At 40.0% G+C, this 14,017-nt stretch overlaps 1 protein-coding gene across 2 annotated transcripts; it reads left to right on the top strand.

Annotated features, from left to right (window-relative positions):
• Positions 1-516: 516 nt before the first annotated feature.
• tmem248 (transmembrane protein 248) lies at positions 517-13,817 on the top strand. 2 transcript variants are annotated; one of them, XM_083987328.1, is made up of 7 exons: positions 517-828; positions 2,818-2,976; positions 3,550-3,838; positions 5,928-6,078; positions 7,050-7,233; positions 8,411-8,554; positions 10,338-13,817. In XM_083987328.1, exons 1-7 carry the CDS (start codon positions 826-828, stop codon positions 10,356-10,358), a joined length of 951 nt encoding a protein of 316 aa, XP_083843454.1. In that variant the 5' UTR covers positions 517-825; the 3' UTR covers positions 10,359-13,817. The 2 variants fall into 2 exon arrangements, with proteins under 2 accessions (XP_083843454.1, XP_083843453.1); XM_083987327.1 differs by having other exon boundaries at positions 8,411-8,592.
• Positions 13,818-14,017: the final 200 nt, after the last annotated feature.

Raw genomic sequence — 14,017 nt, 5'->3', positions numbered from 1 at the left:
TCCCATAATTTAAAAAAAAAAATGCTGTGCACTCTTGTATTTGGCAGGAAACACAAACACTATAACATCACAATAAAAAGATCTAGAAGTAGAACAGGATCGACCATCAAGTAAAACAGGAACGTCTCTGGAGATAAAGTAGGCTATGATAAGTTAGTTTAAATATTTAAAGTGCACGTGCACAATAAGAAAAATTTGACCAAGTTACCGTAGCTAAGTAAAAAGATGATGTGTTTTGTTTCCTCACAGAGCATAGACTTGAAAACATGATAAAGTCAGCATATCTCCCTGCCAGTTGGGCAACGCACCTTTGCACTTTAAATTCCCGTCGGTACCTTTTGTAGCAGGATCCTTCAAAGGTTTGTAAACACGGTGCGCTCTCTCTCGCCGTCTACGTAAATTGCGTACGCATCAACGTCTCCCAGTGCGCGGACGACCGATTTCGGGCGCACATTCTACGGAAATAACCAGAAGGCGGCGCTGCGACGCTTTCCCTACGCAGTGTCAGCAGGGAGGTCCCAGATATATTACTGACGCTGTTCCCAGGTTGTGCGCAGGAGATACTTCTCATCGTACCTGCACTGAACTATAAAAGCAAAGAATGGGAAGGAGTAGACGTGGTGTTTTCTACGCTGAAAGTCTGTCCGTATCCACCGAACATCGACTTCTGCTCTTCAGCTGTAAATTCAGGAGGGACTAGTTTACGGGAAGGAAAACAGCCAGCTAGCAGTGCAGGCTAGCTCCGCAGCTAGCATAACTGCTGCCGTTATTGTGGCCCGCAACGAAACTCCCAGCTAGCATCCGTCGCATGCACAGAAAGAGAAAATGGTGAGAGCTGCTACTGTGTTAAATCTTTAACTTGTTTTTTTTTTCCAGTGTCATGGTGTGACGGTTAATATTTCAGTTTTGTTGTATAAAAATTACCGATGGTCCATGTAGCTAGCTCATCGTGCTACAGGGTTGACAGCTTGTGTCACCTGGCTGGCTGCGGTCCCTGCTGTAAAGAGAGACAAATACAGGGTTTGGCCAGAAAACAGTGCAGTTTGAATGTGAAGATGCTCGCTAAATGCTTAACTTGTTACAGAACTACACTCACGGTTTCTCCAGAAGAGTAAAATGCCCCTGTTGTTTGAAAACAGTGATGCCGCCGCCCCCCTCAACCAAACGTCAACGTTTGACTTGTAAGTTATAGCATGAACTGAGACTAAGCGTTTTGGAGAGATATTTTGATCCCTTTTCACTGAAAACACGCCGTTCTGCTGGACTGACATTGAGTATGTGGACTTGAGGGAAGTGGCTAGTCAGGCAGCTACAGTATATCCTGAGAGTTATGGAGGGTGATGAGAAGTGTTGTAAAGGCTTGTGAGAATTTCACACATCGAGTAGATACATGCAGGGACACTTACTTTACATAGATGGAAAACATGTTTATTTCTATTTTTGGCTATATGTATTTATTTGTTTAACTTTTGAAATGGCAGGCACTTTAAGGACATTGAAACGTGCTTTCTTCCTTTGCAGAAGGCTGCAAAAAATATCATATTGCATTCATGTGGGCAGTTGTTACCTTTTTGATTTCAGTGTAAACGGTCATTTTTGCTTTTAATTTTCACTTAAAATAATAGAAAGTTGATGATGTGAGTGTTGTTATGTCTTGTACCAAACATGTCCCTTTACTTCTTGAGAATATGATTTGTTGTCCAGTGCGTCTCTGTAGCAACACAACACTTATGGTGGTAACAATGGTCAGGATTGTTGTGATACTTTTTATCTTCAAAGGAAATTAAGCTATAATAATGGCCATTTTGAGATTCTGAATGTTTTGTGGTTTATTGTGCAGCCCTAAGTTACTATAAAGGATATAATTCACCATCTCAACTTGGCTGTATTTGATGTACAGTAAAATATTTATTTTGCATAAATGATCCATGTTATAAACAGTCAGTCTCAAGAAGCTTTCAGTCATTTGTTGTTTTAAATTTGTAAGTTGATAATGCACCAGTCATTAACTATTGTGTCTATGACATAATAGTTGAATAACAGTCGTGAAAATAGTTTAAACCCTTAAGAAGTCACTCCATATTAGCACCTTTAAGGCATAAAATACATGCTGACAGACGTACCATTGATACGTCAATCTGTTGCTGAAAGCATCCTGTTCAACCAGTTTTTTTCCATTTTCCTGATAAACAATTATAACATCAAGCACACTGTTTTTACTACTCCACCTGAGATATACCTGAGCAGTGAAGTTAGCAGCTTAAAATGTTCTCTCTTTGATGTTGGATTAATATCTATTAGATTTATTTTCAGGCTTTGCTGCTCTAAATTGAACTTTTCTGATGTGTGGTTCATTTGTCGTTAATAAATTGTAATTGTAAGCATCACATGATGGTAGAATACACAAAGAGCCGAAATATTCAAATTATTCAATTAAACCCCGCCCTAAAGTAAAATTAGGCATCATTTAAAACAAGACCTTCTGTTACCTTGGCACGACAAAAGTATCTACTTGAAATATATTCTGACTTAAATTTGGGGAAACTACCTTTAATTTTTGCATAATTTCAACCCCAAATCTTTTCTGTTCCATATAATAATGTATCATATTTTAAATATTGAAAAGACTCACGTTTTAAGACACCAACCCTAGGCTGCTGTTATCCTTTGTCGCATATGAATGTCTGTGGCTGCATTAGAAGATTACAATGAATAATTTATGTGAGAGCTTATTAGTTTCTACTATTGATAGAAACCTCAGTGATAAATCAGATCATTGCTTACATGTCTGCACACTGTGTATTTGTCCATGGGCAGGTGTACCTGTTGAATCCTATAGAGAACCTGAGAAGCTACATTAACAACCGTCCGCCATTGGTCATCTTTATGATCAGCGTCAGTGCAGTGGCCATCGCCTTCCTGACCATCGGTTACTTCTTCAAGATCAAAGAGATAAAGTCTCCAGAGTTGACAGAGGTGAGACACGTGTACACAGTTTTTTAAAAGAGATGAAATTATATGATGTGCTCTTTCAAGCATCGTTGAAGCAGCAGTAAAACATGGTCAATGCTAATGGCAAATGTCAGGCCATGACCTCCGTGACAGGCTTTATGCCACAAATTGCATTTAGTCTATGAATTGTACAGCCATTTCTACTACATAAGTCTGTAAGGCTAAAAGAAGATCCTGACAGTACGTAACGATAACAATGAGGTTTACTTGATATACTGTTCAGGCTGCTGTACAGTTGGCCTTCTCTCCACCTGGCTGTATTGTACACATGACTATAAAGATTATAACTGGTAAGTAAAATCAAACCCGAACCAAATTCAACCTTTGCATGTGAATGTGAAGAGGAAACAAATGCAAATCAGAAAGGCTGTTGGTATTTTACTCAGACTTGTGTATACAGATGGATATAAATATACTGTAGCTACTGGGGAGACTATTTACATGCAGTGTAAATCAGATAATAGATATTGATATATTGTTGTCACGTCAAAAAACAACAAATCCACACTTCTTACTCTACTTATACTGTTTTGTCAGGACTGGAACACCTTCCTGCTGCGCTTCAATGAGCTGGATTTCTGTGTATCGGAGAATGAAACAATAAAACATGGCCTGAACGAGTCCACCACCCCAGAGAGCATGGTCGTGACCAGCGGCCAGGCTCGTTCCAGCACCCAGGCTCCGCTGCTGCTGGAGGACTCGGGTCCCATCAACATCTCAGTCCCCATCACCCTCACGCTGGATCCCCAGCGCCCGTTTGGAGGGTACTCTCGCAATATCACTCACCTGTACGCCACAGTGCTGGGGCAGCAAGTTGGTCTCTCTGGTAGGTCCTCTGTCTCATCGCCACCAGTCTGTTGGTAAAAATGATCTGTGTGGTGGGACTTGTTTTATATCCCAGGTTTTAAAACTTGAGGTGGGAGAGGGTTTGTTTGAGAGTTTAGCTTACGTTTCGGTTAAGGTAAAAGTAAGAGGCTGAGGAATGCATGCGTGTTTGTGGTCCGTATCTGTCGAGTGCTCAATCACAAACCTCTTTTACTTTATTCCACTTCATGAAAAACATGTGAAAACATTAAAAAAGAGCAGAAATATGTAGTTTGCAGAACGTAGTGAACAGCACCACTCTTTACCTTGCTGGTTAACGTCCACATGCCTGTGCTGAACGTGGTTATGCAACGTCCAGAGTTATTTGCAAGGACAATAACTTGCACAGATGATAAGATTTTTGTTGAACTTTAAATTATGGTATATTCATTGTGACCGACACTAAAGATAAAATAATTTTTATAGTAGGGCTATAAAGGTTGTTGTTCTCTTTTTTACTTCATTTTATTTTGTCTGTACAAGCACCTTGAAACTTTGTGAGAAAGGTTCTATATAAAAAAAGACATACACCTGGTTTTCATTCAAACAGAAGTAAATCAGAAGCTTCAAATGTGTTTGTGAATTCTTCTTTCTCGGCAGCCGACTTACCGGTATGTACGTTTGCTGCACAGCTCCACATATAAAGATTCAAGAAGGATGAAAGAAATGACAGCATCATAAAACGTGGCAGATTTGCGTCTTTGATAATCCAAACAGCGAAGTTATGCATATAGTTAAAGCAGCTAAAATTAAATGTCATACCTGTATCAGAGGTTATTTTTGAAGAAAATGAGATATGCTTTGGACATGAGGAGCTCATCGCTGTTGAGAGGATGAGTAAAATGATTAATTTAAACATGTTATTCCATTACCTGGTGACAGAGCAAAAATGAAAATATTGTGTCTCTGTTTCAATTCAGAGGAGATTAATTTCCACAGGTAAGGTCACATAATTTTATTTTCACCACCCGATGCACTGACACTAATCCCGTCCAGATTAGCTGTATATGTGGATTTAGCTTCCTGCCTGTGAGGATATTTTAGCTTTGTACACCTGATCTGTTTTGATTAAGTCTTGACGTGTTTTAATCATTTCATGCTGAGGCTGATGGATAACCTGCCGTGGTTAATGAACACACGCACGTACCAACCTCTACAACGACAGACGTTTCCTTTCATCAGGCCCTTGTTTGTCTCAGCAGTCTTAACGTCGTTTTAGATCTAAGAAGGAACTAGAATGGGTGGGCAAAGTCAATAAGAAGCTATGCAAATATTGTATTACACTGAGTAAATATTGCTGGCCGAATTTGAGCAGTATGAGCAGAGAAGAGTCTTTCCTGGCAATGTCAATAACATCTGTTATTGAAGTCTTGCAAAATCAATTAACAGGTTTTTCCTGTTTTTCTGTGTCTACTTCTCCATCCAATTTACCTTTAAATGTGATTTTTGAGAGAAATCACCCAGATTGATGACTTATTAGAGAGATCACCAGTTGTTTGACTTCGACTTGAATTGTCCCTTCCTTGCCCTCTTCCAGGATCTACACATCTATGCTCAGTCACACTCAGGAGTCCACTCAGTTTGAATTGATAATCTTATAATCTCCTTTGCCGTTTGATAAATACTGCATAAGCCTACAATCAGTCTATCATTTGTTACCAGGGGAGAAGCCTGGTATGACATCAAATATTGCTGTCGCGGCTGTTCCTGGTTTCCTGCTGTGGGAATTGTGTGTTCGCTGTTTAGACTGTTTTAGGCTCTGATAATTGCCACAGAGGAAGGAGGCACTTCTCTCCAGGCCTGGAGTTTGTTTTGGCCTCATCACAGCTAATCACAACCATTATTCCCCTGTCAACACAACAATTACCAGAATGTGGCTATGCAAGTTAGAAGCACGTCAATCGTGGTCATGGGTACATTTAATAAACATATAAGGCTAATACGTTAGTATCTTGGGGGAATTTGAAGTCTATCTTTAATAAGGTCAATCTTACAATAATCTGCTGTTCTTTAATTTCTAACATGGCCTCTTTTTTTTTTTTTTGTCGTAGGCCGGGAAACCCATGAAGAAATAAACATTACTTTCACCCTGCCCGTATCCTGGAACTCAGACGAGTGCGTGCTGCACGGACACTGCGAGCAGGTGGTGTTCAGCACTTGCATGACCATCACAGCGGCCAGCAATATCTTCCCAGTCACAGTGTGAGTTGGACCGCATCCTTCAGTCACAGGACGACACTTTATAACTCAGCCTAGAGCTGAGTGATTGCCGTCCCAATGATATACAGTATCTCAGTGTTTGTTAGCAAATAACAAATAAATGAGCAACGTACAAATCATTTAAATTGAATCATATGATGATTTGGAGTGGTATTTTCCTTATCCATTTCAATGTCATAAAAAGTCCCATTTTCAGATTCCTTATGTATAACAGTGTTCACATCAGTTGTGAGGGAGACCTAAGCAGTGAATCTATAGTGACTTATTTCATGTCAAGTTTCACAAATGATTTGCACATGCAAATGATGGATTTGTGAGGCCCCTATAGGGCTGTTGCGTGCTCATGCGGGGCAGCACAAGTTTATTTGTTTAGATAAGTGAAACGTGTGAAAATGATCTCATGCAGCAGACGCAGCATGCAGGATGAGGATCTGATGAAATGGGCACCAGGACCTCTGGAGCCTTAAGGGATGAAGCAGCAGCAGCTCATCTTGTCAGTCTGTGAATCTATAACATCAGCACTGCAGCTGAAGTGGAGACTGAGAGCCACCAGCAGTGTCCTTTAGATTTATGAGATGTCAGGAGTGACTTTGATATTGGTAGTCGTTGCTGCTTTGAATGTTACCCTGCGGTATCTCACTTAAGTTGAAAGCACTTTGGTGTGTTAGCTGTTTTTGGAGACCTCTTGGGGTCCAGAGATTAACTGCGCAGTGTGCAAAAATAATCTCTTTAAAGTATAAACAATAATATAAATCATTTGTTCTCGTATATTGATTTTAGTTCAATGTTATACACAGTTTAGCTTGGCAACTTAAATTCTGTAAAATGCCCAGTACTAAAATACATTAGAAAATGAATAATCAGAGAATAAAGAGAATCATACAAAGGTCATTAAATTAATCTGTAACTTCTTTGTTGTCACTACTGTAACCAGTGTGTGTTTTGGTTTGCAGGCAGCCGCCACACTGCGTGCCGGAGACATACACCAATGCCACATCTTGGTACAAGGTGTTCACCACAGTCCGTGACTCGGACACCAAGTACAGTCAGGACTACAACCCCTTCTGGTGTTACAAAGGAGCCATCGGCAAGGTGTACCACGCACTCAACCCAAAGCTTACTGTCATCGTTCCAGATGTGAGTCACTGCTTCCTTTTTTTCTGGTTTATAGCAGATCCAGATTTGTTTTCTTTTTCTGTTTTATTATAGCACAGCGCAATACATGGAAAAATACAGGAAAGGCCCGTGAAATTATTCAGGTGTGACTTTCAGGCTGGGTATAGTGTGACTCCCTTATAAGACAAGGTGGTAAATGTGACCAAGCACAAAAGCCCATTCTGAAAGCCATTTAGTCTTGGTTCTATGCTGATGGCGGTAGATTGTTCCAGGATTACAATGATCCCATTGACAGACCACAACTGTGCTCTGAATGGTCCAGCAAGCCTGGAAACAATTTAAAAGTATATGCTGTGCCTGCACAGTTACCTGATCTCAGCCCACTTCAACACAAAGGAGGATTCAAGAGCGGTGCTTGAGACATCATCAACAAAATAACAGAGAAATGGATTGTCACTTGAGCTTCTTGTTTCTGTCCTTCTTTTCTTTTGATAAATGGTGCAGAAATGGCTGTAAAATGTTTGTTTTATTTCCAGCCGTGTTTTATTTCTTTTCTCTAATGTTTTTGTATAAAAAAAACACCACATGGGATGAAATTATATTAGGCTATTGAGTTATTTCTGAGGGTCATGTTATCATGACGTTAGAGCTCAGGCATGGTGGTTTAACCTGTCGTATGGACAAGGTGCCTTACAGACATTAGGTCTGACACTGGCGTTTTAAATGTCTCCTCTATCAAGGTTTTTCATGTACAAAGATTAGACTGAGCGATGTGGCATACTAAACATACTGGATTCACGTGTGCTCCAATGGCTCAACCATGGAAAGCACTAACATGTAGGCTTGGTCCTAACCACAGAAGCCCCTCTGTCATAATAAAAGCCTGAAAAAGTTCCAAACATATCTTAAGAAAAATTAAATGTACAGGATTAATTGTCTGTAATACCAGGCTGCAGACATGTATCATACTATCAATATAAAGTCTCAGCTATCATACTAAGTTTATTGATAATAACTATCTTCTAGTCATATATTGTATATTTAATTAAGTAAATATAAGTGGTAGGAACTGGTGCTGATCAGTTAATCTGCACCTACAGCAGTATTTCTGCACTTTGCTGAGCACGTTGAAATTGTTTTTATGTTAAAAAACAAACCCTTTGGTTGTTAACTCTCGTCTTTATCTCTGTGTTACCAGGATGACCGTTCTCTCATCAACCTGCATCTGATGCACACTAGTTACTTCCTGTTTGTCATGGTCATCACTATGTTCTGCTATGCAGTCATTAAGGGGCGACCCGGCAAAGTACGACAAACCAACCCCGACTTCTGCCCTGAGAAGGTACAACAGACACCAGCAGTGCTATATGACCTCAACAGGTAGTTTCAGCAAAGCATCAGCTGACCAATGATCGGTCACAGACACAAACCAATCACGCCTCTTGTTTTCTACTCTTTTACTTTTTTAGTATTGTTTTGGCACATTAACTCCTCACTGCTTAGGAAAACTAGCACATATTGCCGCTGATGTTAATGCACGCCTATTTGCAAATTTAGCTGTAAATGACATTTCCAGTTGTTGTAGCAGGGGGGTGAGTTGTGCTCCTGTCTCATCTCAGGAGGAGCGTCCTCTCTGGTCTTGTTGCTCAATGTAGCTCAACAGCATTAACTGTGTATATATCACCTTTCATCACAGCCACTGTAGGAGGAGGGAGCTCACAGCAGGTCAGAGATGAAACAGTCCATCTGGCTCTGACTCACTTTGGTTGTGAGTCTCCTGCCGAGGGAACAACAGGGCAAATTATACAGGTTCTTTTTTTGATGCAGGTAGAAGAGGGTGGAGCCAGACTGTTGGTGCTATTCCTCCCTTCAATAGTCTGCTGAATAAATAGCACAGAAAACGTCAATATCTTGTTAAATCGAGCTGTTTTCACTGAAGAATCACTCCTGCTGGTGAAGCTCCACTAACTCAGTGATAAACACATCATGGAAAATCTGATTTAAAGGGAAAATATGAGACAGAGTTGAGCATGTGCCATTTTAAAAGGAAAATGTAAGTGAAGAAGTCCTTAAATCCAATACTTTACCCTCCAGCCAATTGCAAAATAAATATGTTAGTGATTTCTTCACAGCTTTAGCTTCTTGCTTACATACATAATTCTTTAAGCTGCCCCATTTCTGCCACATTTCGATCAGGAATGGCAGCTACTTGAGAACTTCAGGAAGCTGTTGTTGCTGTTGCTACATAGCCAGTGTTAGCATCAAAAGCTGTTTACCTAGGAGAGCTCCAGCTATTGTTGCTTTTACAATACAAGAGGTTGTAATTAATTAGTAAGTAATCACGTCTTCTGGATGCCATTCTGACTCGGTATCGGAAAGTGACAACAAGATTACTAGACCTTCATCAAATCGCTACAGGAACTTCAGTACATCCGGAGCATTCTTGTAAAGCCTGTAACACAACACGGGTGAAACATCAACATGAAGGAGAACAGTGTCTCCTCAGTCATGTGGAAGTTGTTTGTTACGTTTAGTGTCCAATCTGCATCAAACCACTGCTGGTGTTAAATCTGTAGAGACTGAAAGCAGCAGCAGCACTCATTTGTTCAGCATCAAACAGAAACAGCAGCTGAGTGGGAGGAGCCCGAGGCGCTGTGAGCTGCAGGAGACAGCAGCAGCCCTGAAACTATGGCTAACTAGCAGCTACGTAACAAAAGCAGAATCATTTTCCCATGGCGCCCTGCATGAGAAGAAGAGGTCACAGTGCAAAGATGGGACAAACGTGTTGGAGTTTTTACATCATCAAAGATACGGAGCCGTATATACAGCTGAAAGCCTTAGTTCATCAACATGTTAAAGACGATCAACCCCAGATCCGAGCTACTGAGTCAGGTGTGGTGTGATTTTATTTTTGGGGCCATTTCACCCAGCTCCTTGATCTCACAAGTTTCTTGTAGACTGGTGAATAAGCAGCTGCTAATACTAACGTTGGCTATGTAGCAAAACAAGTAGCTCTTATAGAGAATCTTTTCTATCTGTTTTTGTTGTGTGTTTGTGTGTGCGTGCATTGTGGGACTGTGTCTTCAGGTTGTAAGCTGCACTAAACTGCCTCTCCTCTGTTGCAGGTGGCGTTGTCAGAGAGTTAAACAGACGTCAGAGAGTTGTCTCAGAACTTACCTGTAACACAGACAAACTCAAAGAAACAGAAGAAATAAAAATAAACATACCAGTTGCCTAGTGAACCCTGGAAATACAATAAGGGACACAAAAGCTCTGTGAATGCATTACTCTTGCAATGTTGGGTTTCTCCAACCAAAGATATACAAGTGCCTGTATCTGTGGTGTAAATATTTGTAGGAACTCTGATATTCTGTGCAAAACCTTTTTTTCTTTTTGTTTATTATTATTATTATTATTATTATTATTATTTTGCCTGAGTCCCCTTGTGCCATGTCCAAACATGCAGTACGTTAAAAAGAAAAGGCCAGATTCAAAAACTACATTGCCATTTTTCTATCAGCCGTTTAGTCTCTTGTTTTTCAAGCAACATCAAGAAGAAAAAGTTCATACCACAGAGAGGTGGATTACACTAAACATTTCATAGCATTTATCACGTAAATGTTTGTTTACAGAAGGATTTGAGATGTCCGAAGCGTTTTTATCTCCCTTGATGAGAGAGAGAGTGGTGTTCAGTCACTTTAAATAGCTTTAAGTGAGCTGAACGCTGTACGCTGGAGTACCCGGGGTGAGATATTTGCGCAAGGTTGAGATGCTTTTGTGATTAAAATATTCAGTATGCACTTGTCATTGCAGCGTCAACGGGGGAAGAGAATTAATGTAGCACCAAACTCTAAAGAGTCTGAAAGAAAGAAATCGTTTCATTAAGTCCATCCAAAAGCAGCTTTGCACAGTTACATTTAACAATTGACTCGAGCTCTCAATCATATTGTGTCTCCACCAAATTAAGGATCCATTTCCCCCTTGTGTGTCTGCAGTTTCTGTAAAGTATTTAGATAATTGCACTGTGCACATTAATATACAAACAAAACACAACAAACATTATCAACAGTAAAACCGACTGAGTCCCGATTTAATGGCAGTAAATTAAGCTGTGGAATCTGTGGTTTGTGCTAATTTTTTTAAATCTATAAATATACATATTTTGAGACAAGTAAATGTCATCACTTAAAATAAGATTTTTTGCCTTTTTGTTTTTCTGTCCTCCGTGGCTTCAACGCTCACCGGCCAGCTGCCGCTCGCTCTGCAGCGGTTTCGTAGTTTTGGCTTTTAGATTCATGTGATGTGCGATAAAGTCTTTCTTCTCTGTTGCACCTGGATGAAGCAAAACATTATCTTGCCTTACCTACAGTACGATATGATTGACTTGTTTGCTTAAAACCTGACGTTGGTGGGGGGTCGTGTTATCTCGCTCCAACGTTAAACTCGCCGACCCCCCCCCCTCCTTCCACAGCCTCCTTCCTCTTTTTGGTTCCCACAGTGTGGCGAGCCTGTGGTCTGAAATCAAATGTGATCTGTGTCTTTTCAGTGTAAATGTTAAGTGGCCCTCGAGTTATTATATTTTTTAGGAGGCTTTTGAATTACTTGTGATTTTATTTTGTAAGCAAACGAATATCAGTTGCACGTGTTCAAGTGGTTGCATAGTTAGTGCACCTTCGGATTTCTTGCACATTTTGTGTTATTTGCTCCTGTGAGATGAAATGTGAAGAAAAAAAATGTCTGAGTGTGATGCTTCCTTAGAGTAAATATAATTATGATTTAGCCTATAATTATATTTATAAGATTATATTTATTATTGAATAAGTTTTATTATTTTGTAGTACAACAAAATGTGCAAAAACTCACTTGGTGTGTGAATGTGTGTGTGAGTGAGAGTTTGGGAGATGTTCAGATGGATAAAGGCGGCTTTAGACTGTGATTCTCTAAAAGCCCTGATACCTGTGAGTGTGGTTGGATTCCCTCAGTGTATGGTGACAGAAATTGAAAAAATTTGAAGAAAAAAATAACACACAACTCCCTTGTCGTCCACACAAACAAAACTTTCATTGTGTTGAGCTGAAACTGTAGCTTTAAAGGAGGAAAGTCGTTCTCCTCCAGTGGTTATATAATTCATACTCTGAGATCATGGCTGACGTTGACAATCATTTATTCTAAGTGTTCCGCATCACATTGGCTTTTCTATAAAGGGAAAAAACAAAAACAGTACGCTCCTTTAATCTAAGTCCAGAGTCGCCAACCATTGTCCACTGTGCTGTTTTGCCACAAATGAAGAAGTAGTAGAAACAGTCTGGAAGGAAAACTAGAGAATAAACAACGCTCTAAATCCGCCTTTAATATACCTTATGTATGACTTTTCTTTCAATAGCAATGACTGGTAGATTTTACTTACCTCTGTGTTATTATATTTTTGTTCCATAATTGATGTACCTGTTGAATGTACTTTTTAATAAGAAGCATAATCTAAATCTGAGATGCAAGAATTCCAACTTATTTTAAAATATGATGTAGTTTGATTATTGTTATGATTTTTATTTTTTTCAGTTTGAAAGGCTTTACTTGAATTGTGTTTTTAGTTCAAGCGCTATTCATTTGTATACAGTTTTACCTTTTTTTTTTGTGGCAAAAACAAATCTTTTGTCACAGTATTGTATCAAACACTTTGTACATTTATTGTTTCATGTGTGTGAGTGCGATGAGTGAGCGGTGGTTCGGTTTGGGCCCTGACAACTGTTGATAACCTTTTCTCTCCACGATGAATGATGCTATAGGACAAGTCTTCCTAATTCTGATGTGTATCATATTCAAGCATGCACCTGTTGCTTCTTGCCGCCTCCTGTGCACTCACAGCTGAACTCTTTCTTAACAGAGGATCCGGCAGCTCTTACCGGACGGGGTGGGAAGTGGGTGGTGGGAGGTTGGAGGTTGGAGATGGGTGTATGCAAGTGAAGGGAACTTGGAGATATGAATGAAGCATGTTATATTATTGCCAAACCATCATGATTAATGTTGGTGACCTGCATTTTACTTGCGTCTTATCCCTCTTTGTGTGACGTCACTGTTTTCATCTTTTTTTGGTTAGAACTGCGTCTCTAATTGCAAAATGCCTTAACATTTGTCCAGTTTTTCTTCTTTTCACATATCACGTATTGTAAAACGCTCCGGCCCTCCAGCAATCCAAACACAGTGCTCATGTTATATCACCTCTGAGCTCACAGGAAGCTCACATGACCATGCTTGCTGTCGTAGTTTTGAATCTGCTCCACTATATTACTGAGGACTGGGGTAAAAACAGTGGAGCCATATTCTCCTCCTCGGCTTTTCACATCAAGCGAAAACACACAGGAGTCTCGTATATAAGGCTGCCATTTCACCTCGTTCTCCTTTCTGCCATATTAGCAGCGCTTACAGGCTAGTATTAAGCCAACTCTGTGCCTTCTGCACTGTCGAGCTGCATCCTCCTCCCTGTACATACAGTAGATAGGACCATAGGTTTAATGTGGCTAGGATGTCATTCAGATCCTTTTTCCCTCTCCAGTGGAACTGCTGTAAATGAATTCAAGTTTAAATAAATTGTCTCGAAAAATCAACCTCACTCTGTCCATGACACTCTCTTGTCTTTTTCTTCTTTCTTTTTCTGTTGGTAAATAATTAAAGCAGAAGTGAGTGATATATTTGTGTTAATATAAGTCTTAAATAGTTATATCTTCCGACAGCAATCACTTACATAGAGTGTTTGGACTGAAACACGGGTCTCTCAGTCCCTCTGCTCTGCTCTGAGCCGAGGAGA

This window comes from Trachurus trachurus (genome assembly GCF_905171665.1).
Source record: "Trachurus trachurus genome assembly, chromosome: 14".
Lineage (NCBI taxonomy): Eukaryota > Metazoa > Chordata > Actinopteri > Carangiformes > Carangidae > Trachurus > Trachurus trachurus.
The sequence above is the reverse complement of the archived record's forward strand: the minus strand, read 5'-3'. Positions and strand labels throughout refer to the sequence as shown.

Coding starts and splice junctions, on each gene's coding strand:
- tmem248 (XM_083987327.1), top strand. Junction 2,977..3,549: donor AGTCTCCAGAGTTGACAGAG/GTGAGACACGTG, acceptor CTGTTTTGTCAG/GACTGGAACACCTTCCTGCT. Junction 3,839..5,927: donor GCAGCAAGTTGGTCTCTCTG/GTAGGTCCTCTG, acceptor TTTTTGTCGTAG/GCCGGGAAACCCATGAAGAA.